General features: G+C 40.7%; 1 protein-coding gene across 5 annotated transcripts in view; it reads left to right on the top strand.

Annotated features, from left to right (window-relative positions):
• The window catches only part of DYSF (dysferlin), a 3,914,743-nt gene that overhangs the window by 2,115,398 nt on the left and 1,781,326 nt on the right, over positions 1 to 18,019 (top strand). For all 5 annotated transcript variants that reach the window (XM_044064060.1, XM_044064063.1, XM_044064061.1 and 2 more), the window contains one exon: positions 1,109 to 1,240. In XM_044064060.1, coding sequence (XP_043919995.1) covers positions 1,109 to 1,240 — 132 coding nt within the window. The remainder of the gene's footprint in view (positions 1 to 1,108; positions 1,241 to 18,019) is intronic.

The raw sequence follows: 18,019 nt of genomic DNA, 5'->3' as shown, positions 1-18,019 counted from the left end.
GCCGTGGATGGATTTTCATTTAATTTCAGGTAAGTAGACATTAATATTTCCTTGTGTCTTGTGTTTTTTTGTTTCCTATCTGGCAGCTTGTGCGCACTCAGTGGATGTGGGTGAAACTGAGTGGTGTAGAGGCTGAACAAGTTATCCTTGCCCAGTGTGTGATATCAGGGCATGTGCCAGAAGGAGGCATGTGGACCACTGAGCATGTACACAAGAGAGGAAAAATAATTCTGAGTTGGGAGCTGCGGCAGCAGAAATCATATAATTTTCCACTACAGAAGCAATTCTCACAAATTAGCCAGTATGGTTAGTAAATATCCATTTTCCAGTTCTATGGGATCACCTGCCTGTTTCTTATAACACAAAAAGGGTGCTAGTCCTATAAGGTCACCCTCTAATACCTTTAGGGTATCAAGTGTGCTCGCTGTCTAATGTCACCACAGTTCAACCTCTTGTAGTACAAAATGGCAGTGCTCATTATTTAGAGTCACCACCTACCTCACAGCCATATGGCACTGCTCATTGTAAAGGATACCCTCTTCTTTCTTCCAGAGTTTAGGACTTTCATTGATGTGCTGAATAACTCTGGTAAAACTAGTCATGATGTACAGCATAATATTATGGTGATGACAGCTCACCCCTGTGCAACACATGTTTTTGAAATGTCCATAAAACTTACAGAAAATAGAATGTTTATTGATATTCCAGTTTGCAGTGTTATTTTTCATGGAACAAATAGATGTAAATCTTATTTTTTTGTTCTCTCTTGCTAGCACCAGCCAGTTGGGACTGTTATGAAGGGTACAATCCATATCAAAACATTAATGAGCATCACAGTTAAGCTGTGCAACCATTGTGAAGATAGAAATCCATTGTTTAAGCAGTCTTTGCACCCATGCAGACAAACTGTAGTTTTTTGAAAGTCGTATACATTAACTTGTAATCTGTGGTGCATGAATTAATAAAAAGGATGCATGATGATATGCTAAGTTTTAAAACAAAGAAATTAATAATGTAATTTCATATGATTAAGGAAAGTAAAGTTGTAGTAACCACTGTGCTTTTTTAACAGAAAGATAGTTTATGATTTTTAATATTTATTTCTCAGTATCCACAAGATGAAGGCAAAAGTCTCAAGATCCCAGCTCAATTGCAAGTTCAGGTGTGGCTTGGCCTGTCTGCAGATGCAAAGCAGTTTAACCAGTATGCAGAAGGAAAACTCTCGGTCTTTGCTGAAACTGTGAGTATAGTTATGACCTAATGTGCTTCGTATTTTACATTTACAGATCTTTTTTGTGATCACAGTACAATGTAATATATAGATCTTATCACTATCTGAGTGTTAGTTAGCACTTTCTGCCAAAGGTGTTAAATTTAGTTATTAGCCAATTCCATTTAATTTCTATCTTCTTGAGTGCTGAAGTCACATCAGTAAGTTATTCATTTAGCAGACTGCATCTAGTAGAAGCATTTCTCCTAAATTAGCCCCACTAACTACTTTTCTGTTAGATTTCATTTAAGAAGTTATCCACTGTACCACTCTGATGTGGAAAATAAAATGTGACTAGCAACATCTTTATTTAATATAAATGAGATCTAAAATTAGAAACTAAGATGATATATTTTAATTGAGTTAGTCATCATGTGTATACCTCTCAACCTCTTAGTGCAGAAAATCTGGACAAAGCCAAAAGTAAGGGGGGACAAAGGTCCAAAAATAGGCACCTATTTTAAATATTGCTTTTATAAACTTAGAAGGTTGTTAGAATAGCAGGGTTTGCATTGACATGCATTTTCTGAAGGATATTAAGTCTGAAACTCAAATGTTCGTCATTAATTAGTAACTTCAATCCTCAATGATTTGCCAGAAAACCACAAATTTTAGGAGTAACAGACAAAAATATCACACAAAAATCTGAACATTCTGCAAAATTCTGGACAGCTGATAGGTATAATCAAAATTACAAAACATGTGCACCTCTCAGCCTTCTACATTCGCCATCGCACTCCAGTTTTAACTTGGAAATCTGTGTCAACATTACTGCTTCAGTGTGACATGAAACAGATCCATTTTTTTTCAGTTTTCATTTACTCAGTTGTAGGGCCAATGAAAGAGAGAGACATTTTGGAGCTCATCATAGTCAAACATACCAGTACTGAAAAGAGACAAACCTACAATCTAGCACTAGAATGGTCTATTTTAAAAAAGCTGGTACTTTGCCATGATGGTCACTATTCTGACTTCTGCAATAGCCTAGGGATTCTGTTCTGCCAAGGATAGAGCAACAGACTTTCTTCTCAAAGCACTGATCCCCTATGACACTGTCAGTCTGGCTGCTTATAGGCAAAGCCGTTTTGGAGGGAAATGTATAAGCAGCCAGAGTTACTAAAATCTTTATAACTTTCTTGCCGCCTCAAGAAACAGCATCTGAGAGGCTTCTCAAGAAACAGCAACTGACTCCCGACCATTTCTGGCAGATAAATCCCCATAGGGGAACCTTTCCAGACAGAAAATATAATTTTTAAATATGCTTGATGCATTTTCTATTTTCTAAAGAATGGTTGCAATTTTATTCATGTCAGAATTTTTTTTCAGAAACTGTTATTGTTAGAATAGGGCTGCTTTGTGAGAAAAATGAACTGCTTTTGAGACATTTTAACTGAAGTATAAAGATATAAAGCTTGATAATTCTTTTTACGTACTGAAACACTATTTGAGTGTTTTAATGGTCTTGTGCACTACCTGTCTTCATTATTTTACTGCTTGAGACGTTGCTTGAAGGTATTATATTTAAGCAGTGTGAAGTGTATTTCAGGGCTAGATATGTATTTTATGTCTGGTGCTTTGTGTACACTTTGTGGCATCTTTTTTCACAGAGCTCTGACAGAGACCTTATTGAATCAGATAGGGGCTAGTGTTTCAAATGACTAAACATGCCTTAAAAAGTGTGTATTAGGATGCTGATACAGTTTCTATGGCTTCTGCTTCTGCCACAGTCTTTAGAAGATTTGTCTGAGTATGTAACTAAAAGTTTTCAGATGTCTTAAAGTCAGAAATCCTGAACTCTGCTCTAGGCATAGAGGTTTTACTGGGCCTTCTGCTTCACAGGTGCATAAATAATGGGACGAGAGAGGTAAACTAATGCATGAAGTTTCTAAGATTTTTCAGGTCCCTAAGTTATTTTCCAAATGCTCTTCTCTTGTTAAAAGACAAAAATATGCTGCTTGTGAACATTTGTGTGACTAATTTTATTTATTAAATCTTTCTGACAAGATTTTTATGTAGTGTCTTCTGCATTACAGGATGTGTACTTTTGGTGTTTATGCTGGAACAACTTACCTACCATTTATCTCTGTCAGACTGATGTCACTTTAAATAGTTTCTGACAGGATATTACACTTTAAACAGTTTCTGACAGAATATTAGCTTGCTCCTTCTGTGTTACATGTTAAGGGACTTTGTCTTCAGGTGTAAGTGTAAATGTGCTGTTTGTGTAAACTTTGGACAACTTACATTGTAACCAGCTCATGTCAAAGTTCTTATCCACATCCAATGCACCCTCCTGTGTTGCAACAAGATATTTTCCCTGCTCCTGCTTGTCTGACCTCCGACTTCCACAATTCCTAGAAAGAAATTATCTTACCTGCTTTCTATGTGGGCATAGTCAGGGCCTCAGCCAAGACTGGGTGACTCTGCAGTGGGCATTTGTTGTTCCTCAGACCACTCATTTATCTTTCCAGCTTCCTTTGGTTTTGTCCTAATGGCCACTGTGAAGTGACAGTCATTTCCTTTCCAAATGTTTTTAGTGTCTGAGTCTGGATGTGAGCGAACCATCTTTCTGTGACAGTTTTTTTTCTAGAGGATATCACTGAATGTTTATGAAGGAAGAGCTTTCCGATAGGGGCTCAGATTCCCCTTCTATTCAGTCAGTGTAATGGCCTGCAAGGTAATGATTTTCTTTCCTTACCTGAGTAACAGTTACAGACAGTTCTGATTCATAATCTTCAATACCTATTTGGCACATCTGTCTTAAGTTTTGAGAAAGATTGATCAGATGTACCTGACATGGTCGAGATAGGGATTCATAGCCTACAAATCTTTGAAACCATTTGTCTGATGCTGAGAAAACCTATGCTCTCTATCTATAGCTAGGAGGAATAACATGTCAGCCTTTCAGGATGTCTGCGATGATGCCTGTATTAACATGGATTAACTATATACAGTTCCAGTAAAAATTGATATGTACCACACTCCTGTTTCTTCTCAGCCATATCTTGGATTATTCCCAGGAAAGTTTGGAGACAAGTTTAATTTATCACAATTACTTGTATTTGCATGAAGGTTTTGGGAAATTATGTAAAGTCTAGGTTTATAATCCCCACTTCTGCTTCTGTTTGAGGAGTTATTCTTCAGGTTCTTCACCTTTATTCAGTCTAGGAGCTGTGGAACCACTCCTGTTTTTTTCATGGTGCAATGCTTCATATTCCAAAATGTTGTTAATTCAAAAGAAGAGCTCCCTTGGATTAGAGAGCTTGTACAGACAGTTTTCTATTTATCAAGGTTATTTATATTTGTACCTTTTTGTTTTGTCTGTAACTGATTGAACCTTTGCATAAAGTAACTGCACTAGTGGAGACTAATAATAAAAACATTTGCAAATCTCTACTTGCCTTTTAAAAGCACTTACAAATTTCCACTTTCCTTTCTCTAACTCCAAGTCAGTCTATTTCCAATGACACCTTGGAGTTCATTCATGGGAGAGCAGTCCCCTTGAGGGTAAAAGTGCAAGGCCTCTGCTTTTTTACACTAACTAAACCACATACATTTGTAATAGTTGTTTAACTCCATAGAGTTCTCGCATGTCAACAGAGCCCCCCCCCCCCTTTCCATCCAGTCTAGCCTGGCTGTGACTGTTTGGCAGTTAGCTTTCCAGCAATCCATAGCTATCCAAATACATTTCTTTCCATCAGAGCAAAACATGGTGGAAGACAGTTAAATCTGAACTAGAACAAAACCTTGTATATACAGAATTGTTCTGTGGGAACACTTTAATCACAACTGTTAGCTTCCTTTTCAAAACTGATAATACATAACATTTTCATTCTTCTTCTGGAGAATGTACCTTATGCATTCCACCAATTCCACCGTTACCCAGAGTAATTCTAAACATTCAGAAGAATTCCCTAAAGAATATTTCTAGTGAACCCCTTTTGGCCTATGCAATTTTGGTTCTTCCTTATGGATTTGGACAAGAGCAATTATCACAAGTGTCCCTAGTACTGGGACCTATTCACACAAGACAGGGGCAGTTAACACACGCTGATATATGATTTCTCAAAAGTTCTACTGGGATTTCCCTACCTTTTAAGCACTTATTTTTTTGTTGAAGACATGTAGCAGGCAATAAAGGAAGCAGTAAATCCTGCTGCTAGGAAATTCTATATTATAAAAAAAAAAAAAAAAACAAGTAATCTCCGTGGTATCCCCGAAGTCTCAAAACAACCCACTAAACAAGTATAGTGGGTCCAAAAACAAAACAGTGTAAGAAACTTTTCTGTGTGGAAGATTTTCAGTCCATATATCTCTAGTTAATCACTGTATATTAATCAGATCAGACAATTGTAGTAGAAGTAGCGAACTTAAAATTCATCTTAAGTAAAAAAATAAATAAAAAATATATAATTGTGCAGAATTACTAAGTATGCTAAAGTAATCCAATTAAGGCAGGCAGTCTGTTTCCAGTCGAAAATCCTTTATTAAGTACGCAGACAAGCGATCCATGTAAAACAAAAATAGAGTAATAGTTTCCTCACAAGCTTTCTAAATATATATATATATATATATACATATATATATATATATATATATATATATATATATATATATATATATACTTTTTATCAGGCAAGGGAGTGGTTTATTCTGCTATAAAACAAAGTGTTATTGGTACACGTGTTAAATCAAGTCCTTTAGAAAAAAAGTCTTTTGAGTATTTCATTTTGTGTTGGGACTAAGAAAGGACAATGGTTTCAATCATTTGAGTCCCTCTTAGTTATCTTTATCTGTGGCTTTTTGTTGTATCCATCTTGGTATACCATATCCAGGCAGTGTAAAGGCTTTCTGTTTGAGAATCTTGTTTTTTTTTTTTTTTTTATTTTATTTTATTTTATTTTTTTTATGGCATACCATAATGTGATGGACTGTAGAAGATTTCTAGAGACAACTATATGGTCCTCTTGTATATTTCTATACAAGAAATAACATACTGCATTTCTTTGTTTATATCCAGGACTGGTTTGACTAGGACCACTCTCAAGGGGCACCTTGGTTTCATATTCTTCCTCCTCCTAGGTTGTATAAGCCATGGTTGCGTACCCATAGGCTACTGCAGCAGTATGAATAATGAACATAGTACAGTTGTGTAAGCTGAGCTTAGCCATGACAGGAGATATTAGATTTCCTCACTACTGCAGTAGCCATTACCCACCAACCGTCCCCCTCCCCATCACATATAGCTTGCAGGGCTTACTTTTTTTGTTTATTGTTATATGTTTGATAATTCAGGATGAATTTCCTTTCTTCACTAGGGGCAAGAAAGTCCTGAAGATTTTAGTAACTTTGGCTGCTTGTAAAGTTCCCTTCAAGAGGGCTTAGCCTATAAACATCCGGAATGGCTGTGTGGGAGGGGTGTTGGAGCTTTGGGAAGCTGGCCAGTTGCTGTATCCTTGGCAGGATAGAACCCATATGCTACTGCAGCAGTGAGGAATTGAAACATCTACTGTTATAGGTAAGTGAAACTTACTCAACTGTACTTTTTCAGAGGATTACCTGATAATAGAGCTTAGTAATAGTGAGTACAACTTTTAATTTAAAATGTCAAACGTGTGCATTTGAGGTATATACACTAGTTATTTTGTGTGTGTGTGTGTGTGTGTGTGTGTGTGTGTGTGTGTGTGTGTGTGTGTGTGTGTGTGTGTGTGTGTGTGTGTGTGTGTGTGTGTCCATGTGTGAGTGCATGTGCCCCCATGTACATGCAGAGGGCATAGCTCTCAGTTACCCTTGATTTTACTTATATTTTTGGTCTGCTTCTTGTAAAATTTGTGGTTTCTTTGCAAATTTTTGTGGATTGCAGTCACAGAATAAGAGTAGTATTGTGAGTTCTAGAAATCATATCTTTCAGAAACTGCTTGCTAATACAAAAAACTGTTATTCTAGCAACTTGCTAAGTGTAGGAGAGCAGTATTTAAAACCCGTCATTGATTTTGGGTCCTTTTCCCTGATTTTTGAGCTGAGAAGCAACAAAGTTCTCCAAAGCAGTCATCCAGGCAACCTCCACCCCCCAACACAAACCATGAAACACATACTTCACAAAACCAGTGTGCCATAAAACCTTAAGGCAAAATAACATACCCAACACACTAGTAATAGGTTCATAGGTTCATAGGTTCATAGGTTCATACTAGGCTATCTGCCCGAGGGCATTTATAAGCCTAGCCCATAGTTTTGTGGCTTACGCCACCCCTTTAGTTTGGAGAAACTATGCCCATTATTTTACTGTGCCTCTGTCGAGCAGTGACACTGAGGTAACCCCTGGGGTATATCTGCGGTCTCCCATCCATTGGTCAAGATTCCTCTTGAACAAGGCCAGCGAGGTGCTCTGCCTCACATAAACCGGGATTTTGTTCCATAGCATAGGGAGTCTTTGGGTGATGAATCTATCCCTCCAGCACGTCCTATTAATAACCGTGTCGAGGTTTAAGTCTCCCGCCCTTGTGGCTCTGAGGGATCTAGATTTTTTGAGATGAAGCATGTTCATCAACTCTGGGTTTGACATGGCCTTGTATGTCAGGCATAGGTCACCTCTGAGCAAGCGGTAAGCAACTGAATATAGCTGGAGTTCTTTCAGTCGGGCAGCATAAGACAGATTTTTGAGACCCTTTATCCTTTTGGTGAGGAACTTTTGTGGCCTCTCCAGCTGCTGCAAGTGTCGGGTCAGATACATTCCGAATGGGGCATTGTACTCGATCATTGGTCTGATGAGTGATGAGTATAGGGAGACTATGACTTCCCTTGATCTAGATGTGAATCCCTTCATGATAAGGTGGGCAATGTAGAAGGTCTTCCTAACTACTTTAGCAATATGAGTGTCGAATGAAAGGCTACTGTCAACCTGGGTTCAAAGGTCCCTGATAACTTCTTCTGTGATCAGGGGATTGCCACCTATATGGTAGCTAGGGGTAGCCTTATTTTTCCCGAAGGGTATGACTATGCATTTCTTGGCATTTAACTTTAGGCCATGGCTCTGGCACCAGTTATCCATTTCTGTGAGACCCTTCTGAAGGATATCTGTGTCGGATGTGTTTTCAACTACGGCGCCCAGTTTGCAGTCATCTGCAAACTTTGTCAGCCATAACCCTCCTGTGGTTGCTTGTACTTCAGAAAAGTAGATGCCAAACAAGAGTGGGCCCAGGACTGAGCACTGTGGGACACCACTTGTGACAGGCTTTGAGTCTGACATGGCGCCAGCAACTCTGACCCTGTGGGTTCTGTCACTCAGCCAGTTTGCAACCCATCTTGTAATGTATGGGTTTACATTTAAGTTGATGAGTTTTTCAATGATACCCGAGTGGGGTATTGTATCGAAAGCCTTCGCCAGGTCTAGGTAGGCTGTATGGACTGCCTTAACCTCGTCAATGGCCTTGGTGACTGTTTCGAAAAAGTCAACCAAGTTTAAAAGGCATGATCTGCCTTTGACAAAGCCAAACTGGGTTGGATCCAAGGTCTGCAAATTCCCTATGTCTTTATTTATGAGATCCATTATGATCCTCTCCATGGCTTTGCAGATAAGGCTTGTCAAGCTAATGGGACGGTAATTTCCAGGGTCGGTGGAGGCACCGCCTTTGAGGAGTGGGACCACAGTCACTGTGCGCCACTCCTTGGGTACGTATCCGGAGGTGAGACTAAGATTAAACAGCTGTCCTAACTGTGGGTTTAATTCCTCGTTGAGTTCATGGAGCACATAGCTGGGGACACCATCAGGTCCCATGGATGCTGTGTTCTTTGCCTTGGAGAGAGCAGTTCTCACCTGGGCGTTAGAGATGTTTGGGGGGCTACAATCATTTGGTATAGATATCTCTCCTTTAGGGGGGGAGGGGGGGGAGTTTGCACTGAACCTGTCAGCCAGTATGTTGGCAATGTCTGTAGGATCAGTAATCTTCACATCATTTTGAACTAATTCTGAGCATATCTGGGAGTTTCCTCCTAGGTTTCTGACATAAAAAAGAATGCCTTATGGTTGTCTTTAGAGTCCTTAGCTATTTTTTTCTCAAAATTAGCTTTGGATGTTTTTATGAGAGCTCTTAGCTTTTTACTTATAGTGATCAGCGGTGTCTTACCTTTTAAGGATTTTGCTCTATCTTGTAGTAGCTTTCTCCTTTTGTTGTAGAGTTTGTTTATGGCTGGGGTCCACCAGACTGGACGCTTGCCTTTGGTACAAAGAGTCTTTGTTTTGCTTGGGATTGCCTGATCCATGCAGCCCTGCAGGTGCTGGTAGAAGGCATTTGTAAGTGATTCAGTGGTTTGAGTAATGTTTACCGCCGGCTCAGGGGCCTTAAAGGAGACCACACTAGTCTTTAGAATTGTGAAGTCGGCTTTTGAGAAGTTCTTTCCTGTGGTCTTTTTCATTTCGGGTGGGGGCGGGATGAGGACCTCCAGCGAGATTAGTTTGTGATCTGATCTCACCAGTGAGGGGTATACTTCTGGCGATGAACATTGTGCTCCCATGTTCGTGATGATGAGATCAAGTATGTTTTCTCCTCTTGTGGGGATGGTGACTAGTTGTTCCATGGCATTTGAGTTTATGAATTCCAGGAACTTTTGGGCTAGGGTGTTTGGGCTTGAGTAGTGTTCCTAGTCTATATTAGGGTAGTTGAAGTCACCTAGTATGATGGTGTTTGGAGATACATTTATCCCCTCCAGTGTTTTCAGGAAGGCCATATGAGGTTCCTGAGTTTGCGAGGGTGGCCTGTAACATGCTACAAATTGCAGAGCAGTCTTGCCTATGGTTAATTGCACCTGGATGGTTTCCGATGCATCGTGCGTTGCCACCAATCTTGAGGTGTGGGTGTCCTTGATGAATATGGATACCCCTCCTCCTTTCTTGGTATTGTCCGGGTTTTGGGGCCGGAACGCATGATATAAGGTAAAACCTGATAGTGCTGGGGTGCTCTCAGGAGCCTTGAACCAGGTTTCTGTCACAGCACAGACATCGATGTTCTCCATACTGAGAAGGGCCTCGAGTGCGTGCATCTTGAGGTTGAGACTTCTGGCATTGAGCAGCATTACCCTTAGTTTTTTTCTTTGTTGTGTTCTAGGGTGGTAGGTTTGGAATTTGAGCCTTGCCTAAAAAAGGCACTATGGGGGTGGCAAGAGCCTTTGCCAAAATCCGGAATCCCAGGGGTGACAAGTGCAAGCCGTCCCTTGCGAAGCAGCGTGGCTTGTCCAGCATGTCATCCCAGGCAGACAGACATTGGATCCCCTTTGAATGACACCAGAGTTTAAGCCAGTTGTTAAAGCTGATCATCTTGTCTCTGTATTGTGGCATCATTCTTGGTGAAGGTAGGATACTGCTCAAGGTCAGGGTCATACCTGCTTGGGCTACATAATCAGAGAGCTCCTCTATGTCCCTTTTCATGTAGTCCAAGGAGGTGCGTCTCAGGTCGTTAACACCAGCGTGGACAATGATTGAGTCGTACTTGTACCTGCTGTTGAGAGACCTGAGTGCATGCGTTATGTGGCGGATTCTAGCACCCGACAGGCAGCTTACTGTGACCTTCTCCTTACTCAGTCTGGTGAGCGGGACGTCAGTGTGTCTGACTATGGAGTCACCAATGACTAGTGTGTCTGGCATTGTGTTTGGCCTTAAGGGCTGTGACTGCTTGACACTCTGACTGTGTGGTCTATGTGTTGCAGGTGTTGTGTTCTGAGGTGGTAGTTGTTTGGGTGTCTGCTTTGGTGGCCTCTGCTGTTTTGGTAGATTTTTGATCAGAGCCTCCGAGTATGTCTTTGTGTGTTTATGTGTATGATTTGAGGTTGTGATGGTATTAGGTGACTATATATTCAGGCACACTGACATCCCACTCACTAGGCTGAACAAGGAGAAGGTTACTGTTAGCTGCCTGTCAGGTGCCAGGATCCACCACATAACACAAGCACTCAGGTCAATTCAGAACAAGTACAAATATGACTCTGTCATTGTCCATGTTGGTGTGAATGACCTGAGCTGTACCTCCCTGGACTATATGAAAAGAGACATGGAGTAGCTCTCTGATCACGTAGCCCAGGCCAGTATGACCCTGACCTTGAATAGCATCCTGCCCTCACCAAGAATGATACCATGGTATAGAGAAAAAAATATCAATTTCAACAACTGGCTAACTTCTGGTGTCATTCAAAGGGGATCCAGTGTCTGTCAGCCTGGGATGACATGCTCGACAAGCCACGCTGCTTCGCTAGAGATGGCTTGCACCTGTCACCCTTAGGCTTTCGAATACTGGCCAAGGCTCTTGCCACCCCTACAGTGCCTTTTTAGGCAAGGCTCAAAAGACAAACCCACCACCATAAATAGCACAAGTAACAAAAAACTGAGGGTAATGCTACTCAATGTCAGCAGTCTAAACCTCAAAATGCATGCACTCGAGGCACTCCCCAGTATGGAGAAAATCGATATATGTGCAGTAGCAGAAACCTGGTTTAAATCTCCAGAGAGCACCCCAGCACTACCAGGCTACAACTCTTACCATACATTTCGGCCACAAAACCCAGACCGAAATAAAAAAGGCCGGGGAGTATCCATATTCGTCAAGGATACCCACACCTCCAGGTTAGTGGCACAGCACGATGCTTCAGAGATCCTCTACGTACAACTAACAACGGGCAAAACTGCTATTCAAATTATAGCTTGCTACAGATCACCCACCATGTCCCAGGACCCCCACTCCGCATTCCTGGAAACACTGCAAAACATAAAGGCCCTGCCAAACACCCTGATATTGGGTGATTTCAATTACCCAAACATTAGCTGGGAGAACTACTCAAGTACAAACTCCCTTGCCCAACATTTCCTAGAATTTATAAACTCAAATGCCCTGGATCAGCTGGTCAACACCCCCACCAGAGGTGACAACATATTGGACCTGGTCATCATCAACATGGACGATCGGTGTTCTACACCGGAAGTTAACCCCTCACTGGTTAGATCTGACCATAAACTAATCACTCTGGATATCCACATTCCGCCACCACCTGCGGTCAAAGAACCCACCATGAAAAACTTTTCAAAAGCAAACTTCACGTTACTTAAGACCGAGCTGGGAAGTTTCAAAGCTCCCATGCTAAAGGATAACTCTGTCCAAGCTGCAAAATCCTTTATTAATGCACTCTTCGGGCACCTACAAGAATGTATGGATCATGTTATCCCAAACAAAACCAAGACTCACTCCTCCAAGAAAAGGAAACCAGTCTGATGACCCCTGCCATAAACAAGCTATACAATAGAAGGAGGAAACTAGTACAGAAAACAGTAAAATCCCAAGTAGGGAAGACATCCCTGATCAGTGTCAGCAAGAAACTATGTTCTCTCATAAAATCATCCAAGGCTAGCTTTGAAAGAAAAATTTCCATGGACTCCAAAGATAACCACAAGGCATTCTTTAGCTATGTCAAGAATCTAAGTGGCAATTCTCAGATCTGCTCAGAGTTAGTGCAGAATGGCACAAAATACACTGAACCGACCAATATAGCCAACATCCTTGCAGACAGGTTCAGTGCAAACTTCACCCTCCTCTCACCCCCAAAAGGGCTCATAACTATACCAGAAAAATGTAGTGCCCCTGAAATCACAGACACTCAGATTAAAACAGCCCTCTCCAAAGCCAAAAACACAGCATCAATGGGACTGGATGGTGTCCCAGGCTGTGTCCTACACAAGCTCAAAGATGAACTAACCCCTCACCTAAACACACTGTTTCAACTCAACCTCTCCACAGGCTGCACACCCACAGAGTGGCGCACAGCAACGGTTATTCCACTCCACAAAGGTGGAACCACAACAGACCCCGCAAACTATCGTCCTATAAGCCTGACTAGCTTGGTCTGCAAAGCTATGGAGCGCATCATCATGGATCTCGTTAACAGAGACATTGGAAACCTCCAAACACTGGACCCTACCCAGTTCAGCTTTGTTAAGGGCAGATCTTGCCTTCTAACCCTGGTGGGCTTCTTTGAGACAGTTACCAAGGCTATAGATGAGGGAAAGGTGGCCCACACAGCCTACCTAGACCTCGCAAAGGCCTTTGAAACTATTCCCCACTCAGGTATTGTAGACAAGCTCGCCAGCCTGAACATAAACCCCTACGTCACGCGATGGGTTGCCAACTGGCTCACGGAAAGAACCCGCATGGTAAGAGTTGTGGGAGCTAGGTCTGACTCTAAACTGGTTACAAGTGGCGCTCCCCAGGGCTCAGTCTTAGGACCCCTCCTGTTCGGCATATACTTCTCTGAGGTACAGGCAAGCACAGGAGGGCTATAGCTGACCACGTTCGCAGATGACTGCAAACTAGGGGTTATAATTGACTCGCCGGCTGACACAGACACCCTCCAAAAGGGTCTCACTGAGACAGATACCTGATGTCAAAACCATGACCTCAAGCTAAATGCCAAAAAGTGAATAGTCATCCTCTTTGGAAAAAACAAAGTACCCACAAACTGCCACATAGGTGGTAGCCCCATAAATATGGAAGACGTAATAAGGGATCTGGGGACCCAAGTAGATAGTAATCCTTTGATAATCACATTGCCAAAGTGGTTAGAAAATCCTTCTAAGTGGCCCACTTTATCATGAGGGTTTGCATCCAGATCAAAAGAGGTCATTGGGCCCCTCTATGCATCACTCATCAGACCCATCATAGAGTACAATGCCCCATTTGGGATGTACCTTACAAGACACCTGCAACAACTGGAAAGACCACAGAAGTTCCTCACAAAGAGGATCACTGGCCTCAAGCAGATGCCGTATGTAGCTCGACTGAAGAAACTTCAGCTGTACTCGGTTGCATACCGCATAGAGGTGATCTCTGCCTGGCATACAAAGCCATGTCCAACCCAGAATTGATGGACATGCTCCACCTAAAGAAAACCTTATCCCCTTGAGCCACACACTCCAGGGATCTAAATCTCACCACAATAATAACTAGGACGTGCTGGAGGGATAGATTCCTGTCCCAGAGACTTCACATGCTCTGGAACAAGATTCCAATCTATATTAGGCAGAGCTCCCTGCTAAACTTCTTCAAGAGAAACTTTGACTAGTGGATGGGAAGCAGAAAGTTTACCCCAGGGATCACTTCAATGGCTCTGCTGGACAGAGGCACAGGGAACTAATCTAAGGGGGCGGCGAAAGCCAAAACATTCCGACTAGGCTTATAAATGCTTTCAGGCAGATAGCCTAGAACCTACCTATGAACCTATCAGAATGAAAAGGCAGAAGGGTTGGAGTGGATTGCACTGTATGGTCCTGATAAACGTCAACTGAAATATATTTCTAGGCCAGTGTTTATGTATTTATTCATGCATTTTATTGGAAACACACATCTACAACTGTTTGTATTTGATCATGATGTGTGTGTATATGTGTTTAATGTCCATCTGATTTTAGATCAGCTGTGTTTGTGTGTGCATGGGTGAGCATGTGTGTGTGTGTGTGTGTGTGTGTGTGTGTGTGTGTGTGTGTGTGTGTGTGTGTGTCCATGTGTGAGTGCATCTGCCCCCATGTACATGCACATGCAGAGGGCATACCTCTCAGTTACCCCTGATTTTACCTTATATTAGTGGTCTGTTTCTTGTAAAAGTTGTGGTTTCTTTGCAAATTTCTGTGGATTGTAGTCACAGAATAGGAGTAGTAGTGTGAGTTCTAGACATAATATCTTTCAGAAAATGCTTGCTAATACAAAAAATGTTATTCTAGCAACTTGCTAAGGTAGGAGAGCAATATTTAAAACCTGTCTTTGATTTTGGGTCCTTTTCCCTGATTTTTGAGCTGAGAATGAAAAGGCAGAAGAGTTGGAGTGGATTGCACTGTATGGTCCTGACAAACATCAACTGAAATATATTTCTAGGCCAGTATTTATGTATTTATTAATGCATTTGATTGGAAATACATCTACAACTGTTTGTATTTGATGGTGATGAGTGTGTTTACTATCCATCTGATTTTAGATCAGCTGTGTTTGTGTATGCATGGCTGAGCATGTGTGTGTGTGTGTGTGTGTGTGTGTGTGTGTGTGTGTGTGTCTGTGCACAGACAGATTAACTCTCATTTGGCTCAGATTTTACCTCATTTGTTTGGTATGCTCCTCATAAAATTTGTGGTTTTCTGGCAAAATGTTGGATTGCAGAAACTAAATAATGACAGAAATGTAATAAGACTTTGTATCTCAGTGAAGTTTGCTAATGCAAAAAGTTTTTACCATGCTGACTTTCTAAGAAAATAAGACCTTATTTAAAAACTGTCCATGATTTTGCGCCTTTCCTCCTGATTCTTGAGCTATGAGTTTGAGAACAATGGGTTGCACTGTATGGTTCTGACACTACTGAGCTGAAGTAAATTTCTGGGCCGCTATTTATGTATTTATACATTCATTTGATTGCAAGCAGACATCTGACGTGACCAGAGACATGCAACTGGATGTAAATTGTAGCCACACTGAGTGTGTGTGTGTGTGTGTGTGTGTGTGTGTGTGTGTGTGTGTGTGTGTGTGTGTATGGGGAGTGGTATTAATGACTTAAACTAATGGTACTGAAAAGAAGGCCCATGTGGGCAAATTTACACATTCATGCCCCTATCCCACATGGGAGCAAATTTAATCCTACAGAATTTTTTAATGCCATGATTTTGTATCCTCTGCTATGTTTTTCAAAGATGAGATATTGAAAGGTATGAAAACATGCAGAGTTGTTGTTTGCCAGTGAATTTTAAAAGCATTAGCTAATTTGTTGTGTCAGGTTCTTGTCTCATTCAGAAGCAGCAGTTAAACAAGAACATAACTGAAGTAAGAAAATGCCATGCTTTGCATAGCTGCCTAAATAGTATAAGTGCAAAAGAATGTCAGTATGTTTATTTTATCTGACATCGCCAATTCTGTTAAGTGAAAAAAGCAACAAATACATATTCAATATTCAATTCAAATGTTTTTATATGATATATTTTATATTTTTATCTTGTGTATTTTAACTTATTTTATTTTGTTTTTACCCTGTGTAATCTACCTTGTTTTACTGTGTATTTGTCTTGTTGTCCCTTTAAGACTGGAATAGTTATTTATTATGATAATTTCTTACTATCAGTAGGGTTGGTTTTACTTTTATTTAAGAGGGATTGCCAGTGGATTTTGTTATTCTGATGAAGTCACTGGTGCAGGAGATGAAATCGCTTACCAGTACAACTTTATATGTGCATTTTTGGTCGTACTGGTGTTTGTAGCCAGCCTGGTTGTTTTGGTGATTTAATGCAGCTGTTTGCTGGGCTTGTCCATTTTTCTTGTGAAAAAAGCAGCAAACCTATACTCTAGTATCCCATGCTATCCTGCTCAGGAGCCACTGCTTATTTAGTATATTCAAACCCTGTAGTGTCCTGGGTTAAAATATGGAATGGTATTACTCAAAATGCTTCAGCATATTATATTTTAGAGATCCTATAGAAAGTGCTTCACTTCAAAATGTATTGTATTCTAATGACAGTGGAGGTACTGTATTGCTCCCATTTTTCTTTAAAGTCACAGGATACTAACAAAAAGGCCATTTTTTGCTCTCCACTTGATTTTTAGTTAAATTTCTTTCTTCACTTTTGCAGGAGTGTGCCTTCCTTTGTTTCTTCTATCAGATGTTTAAGCAAGTAGCCACCACTAGAAGTATATCCTGTAGCATTAAAATGTTTTTTCAGCAGTTTTTATTTTTCGTGGTCTCATGTAACAGGAAAGTGTATAGCACCGTCTCAAGTGTTTTATAAAGTTAAAAAAAAACTCACGTAAAAATGCTTGTGATGATGGTGGGCGTGAAATTGCAATATCTTTCTCATACTGCAGTTGGTCACGATTTCGTTTTTTGAGTTTAGTAGATTTTAATTTAAGAATATGTTGGCCGATGCTTTGGAAAGTTCTATTATATTCGTAATAATATCTTTGGAAGTCGGCATGTCTATGTATCTCGTTGTCAAGCCTCTGTATGTCTTCTATTTCTCTTGCCATGATCTGGTAATGCTTAATCGTCAGTGCTAATAAATCCAGCCCTAGTTGATTAAGCAAGTTAATTAAGTCCTTATGAAAGTTGGAATCTGCAATAAGACTAGTCGGATACTGGCAGATTTGTAGTCCCTTCTGGACAATTCTTAAGTCTATATATTCATTGAAATATTCCATTTCTAAGCAGAGCTTCTTATATTTTAACATTTTGTGGTCTAAAAGTGACAGGCTAGTAGAAATGGGATTACCTCCGGCCGGATGATCCGTAGCTGAGTTAGTTGTAGATTCTCTAAAGTTCATGGGTACTGTCAGCCATTCTTTTAGCATAAGATCCCCAATAAGCCCTGGAGGTGTATTTCTGTCATTTTGTTGGTCACAAACAGAATTCACTCTCATAGAAAGAGTTTGGGAAGTGCTGGCGGTTCCTCTATGTTAGACATGCTTAAGGGAGAATATAATTGTAGTGAGGGAGCTCCCATAGCATTCAAAGACAACTGGGGAGACAATTTGTTATTAGGCAAGTGTGAGCTAGATTCAATGACAGAGTTCTTGATTGGATAAGAACATTCAATTAATGTATAGACTTAAGAATTGTCCCAAAGGGACTGCGAATCTGCCAGTATCCGACTGGTCTTATTGTAGATTCCAACTTTCATAAGGACTTAATTAACTTGTTTAATCAACAGGGGCTGGATTTATTAGCACTGATGGCATTACCAGATCA

Source organism: Protopterus annectens, chromosome 2.part2 (genome assembly GCF_019279795.1).
Source record: "Protopterus annectens isolate FY-2018-M chromosome 2.part2, PAN1.0, whole genome shotgun sequence".
NCBI lineage: Eukaryota > Metazoa > Chordata > Ceratodontiformes > Protopteridae > Protopterus > Protopterus annectens.
This window is presented reverse-complemented; position numbering and strand designations above follow the sequence as displayed.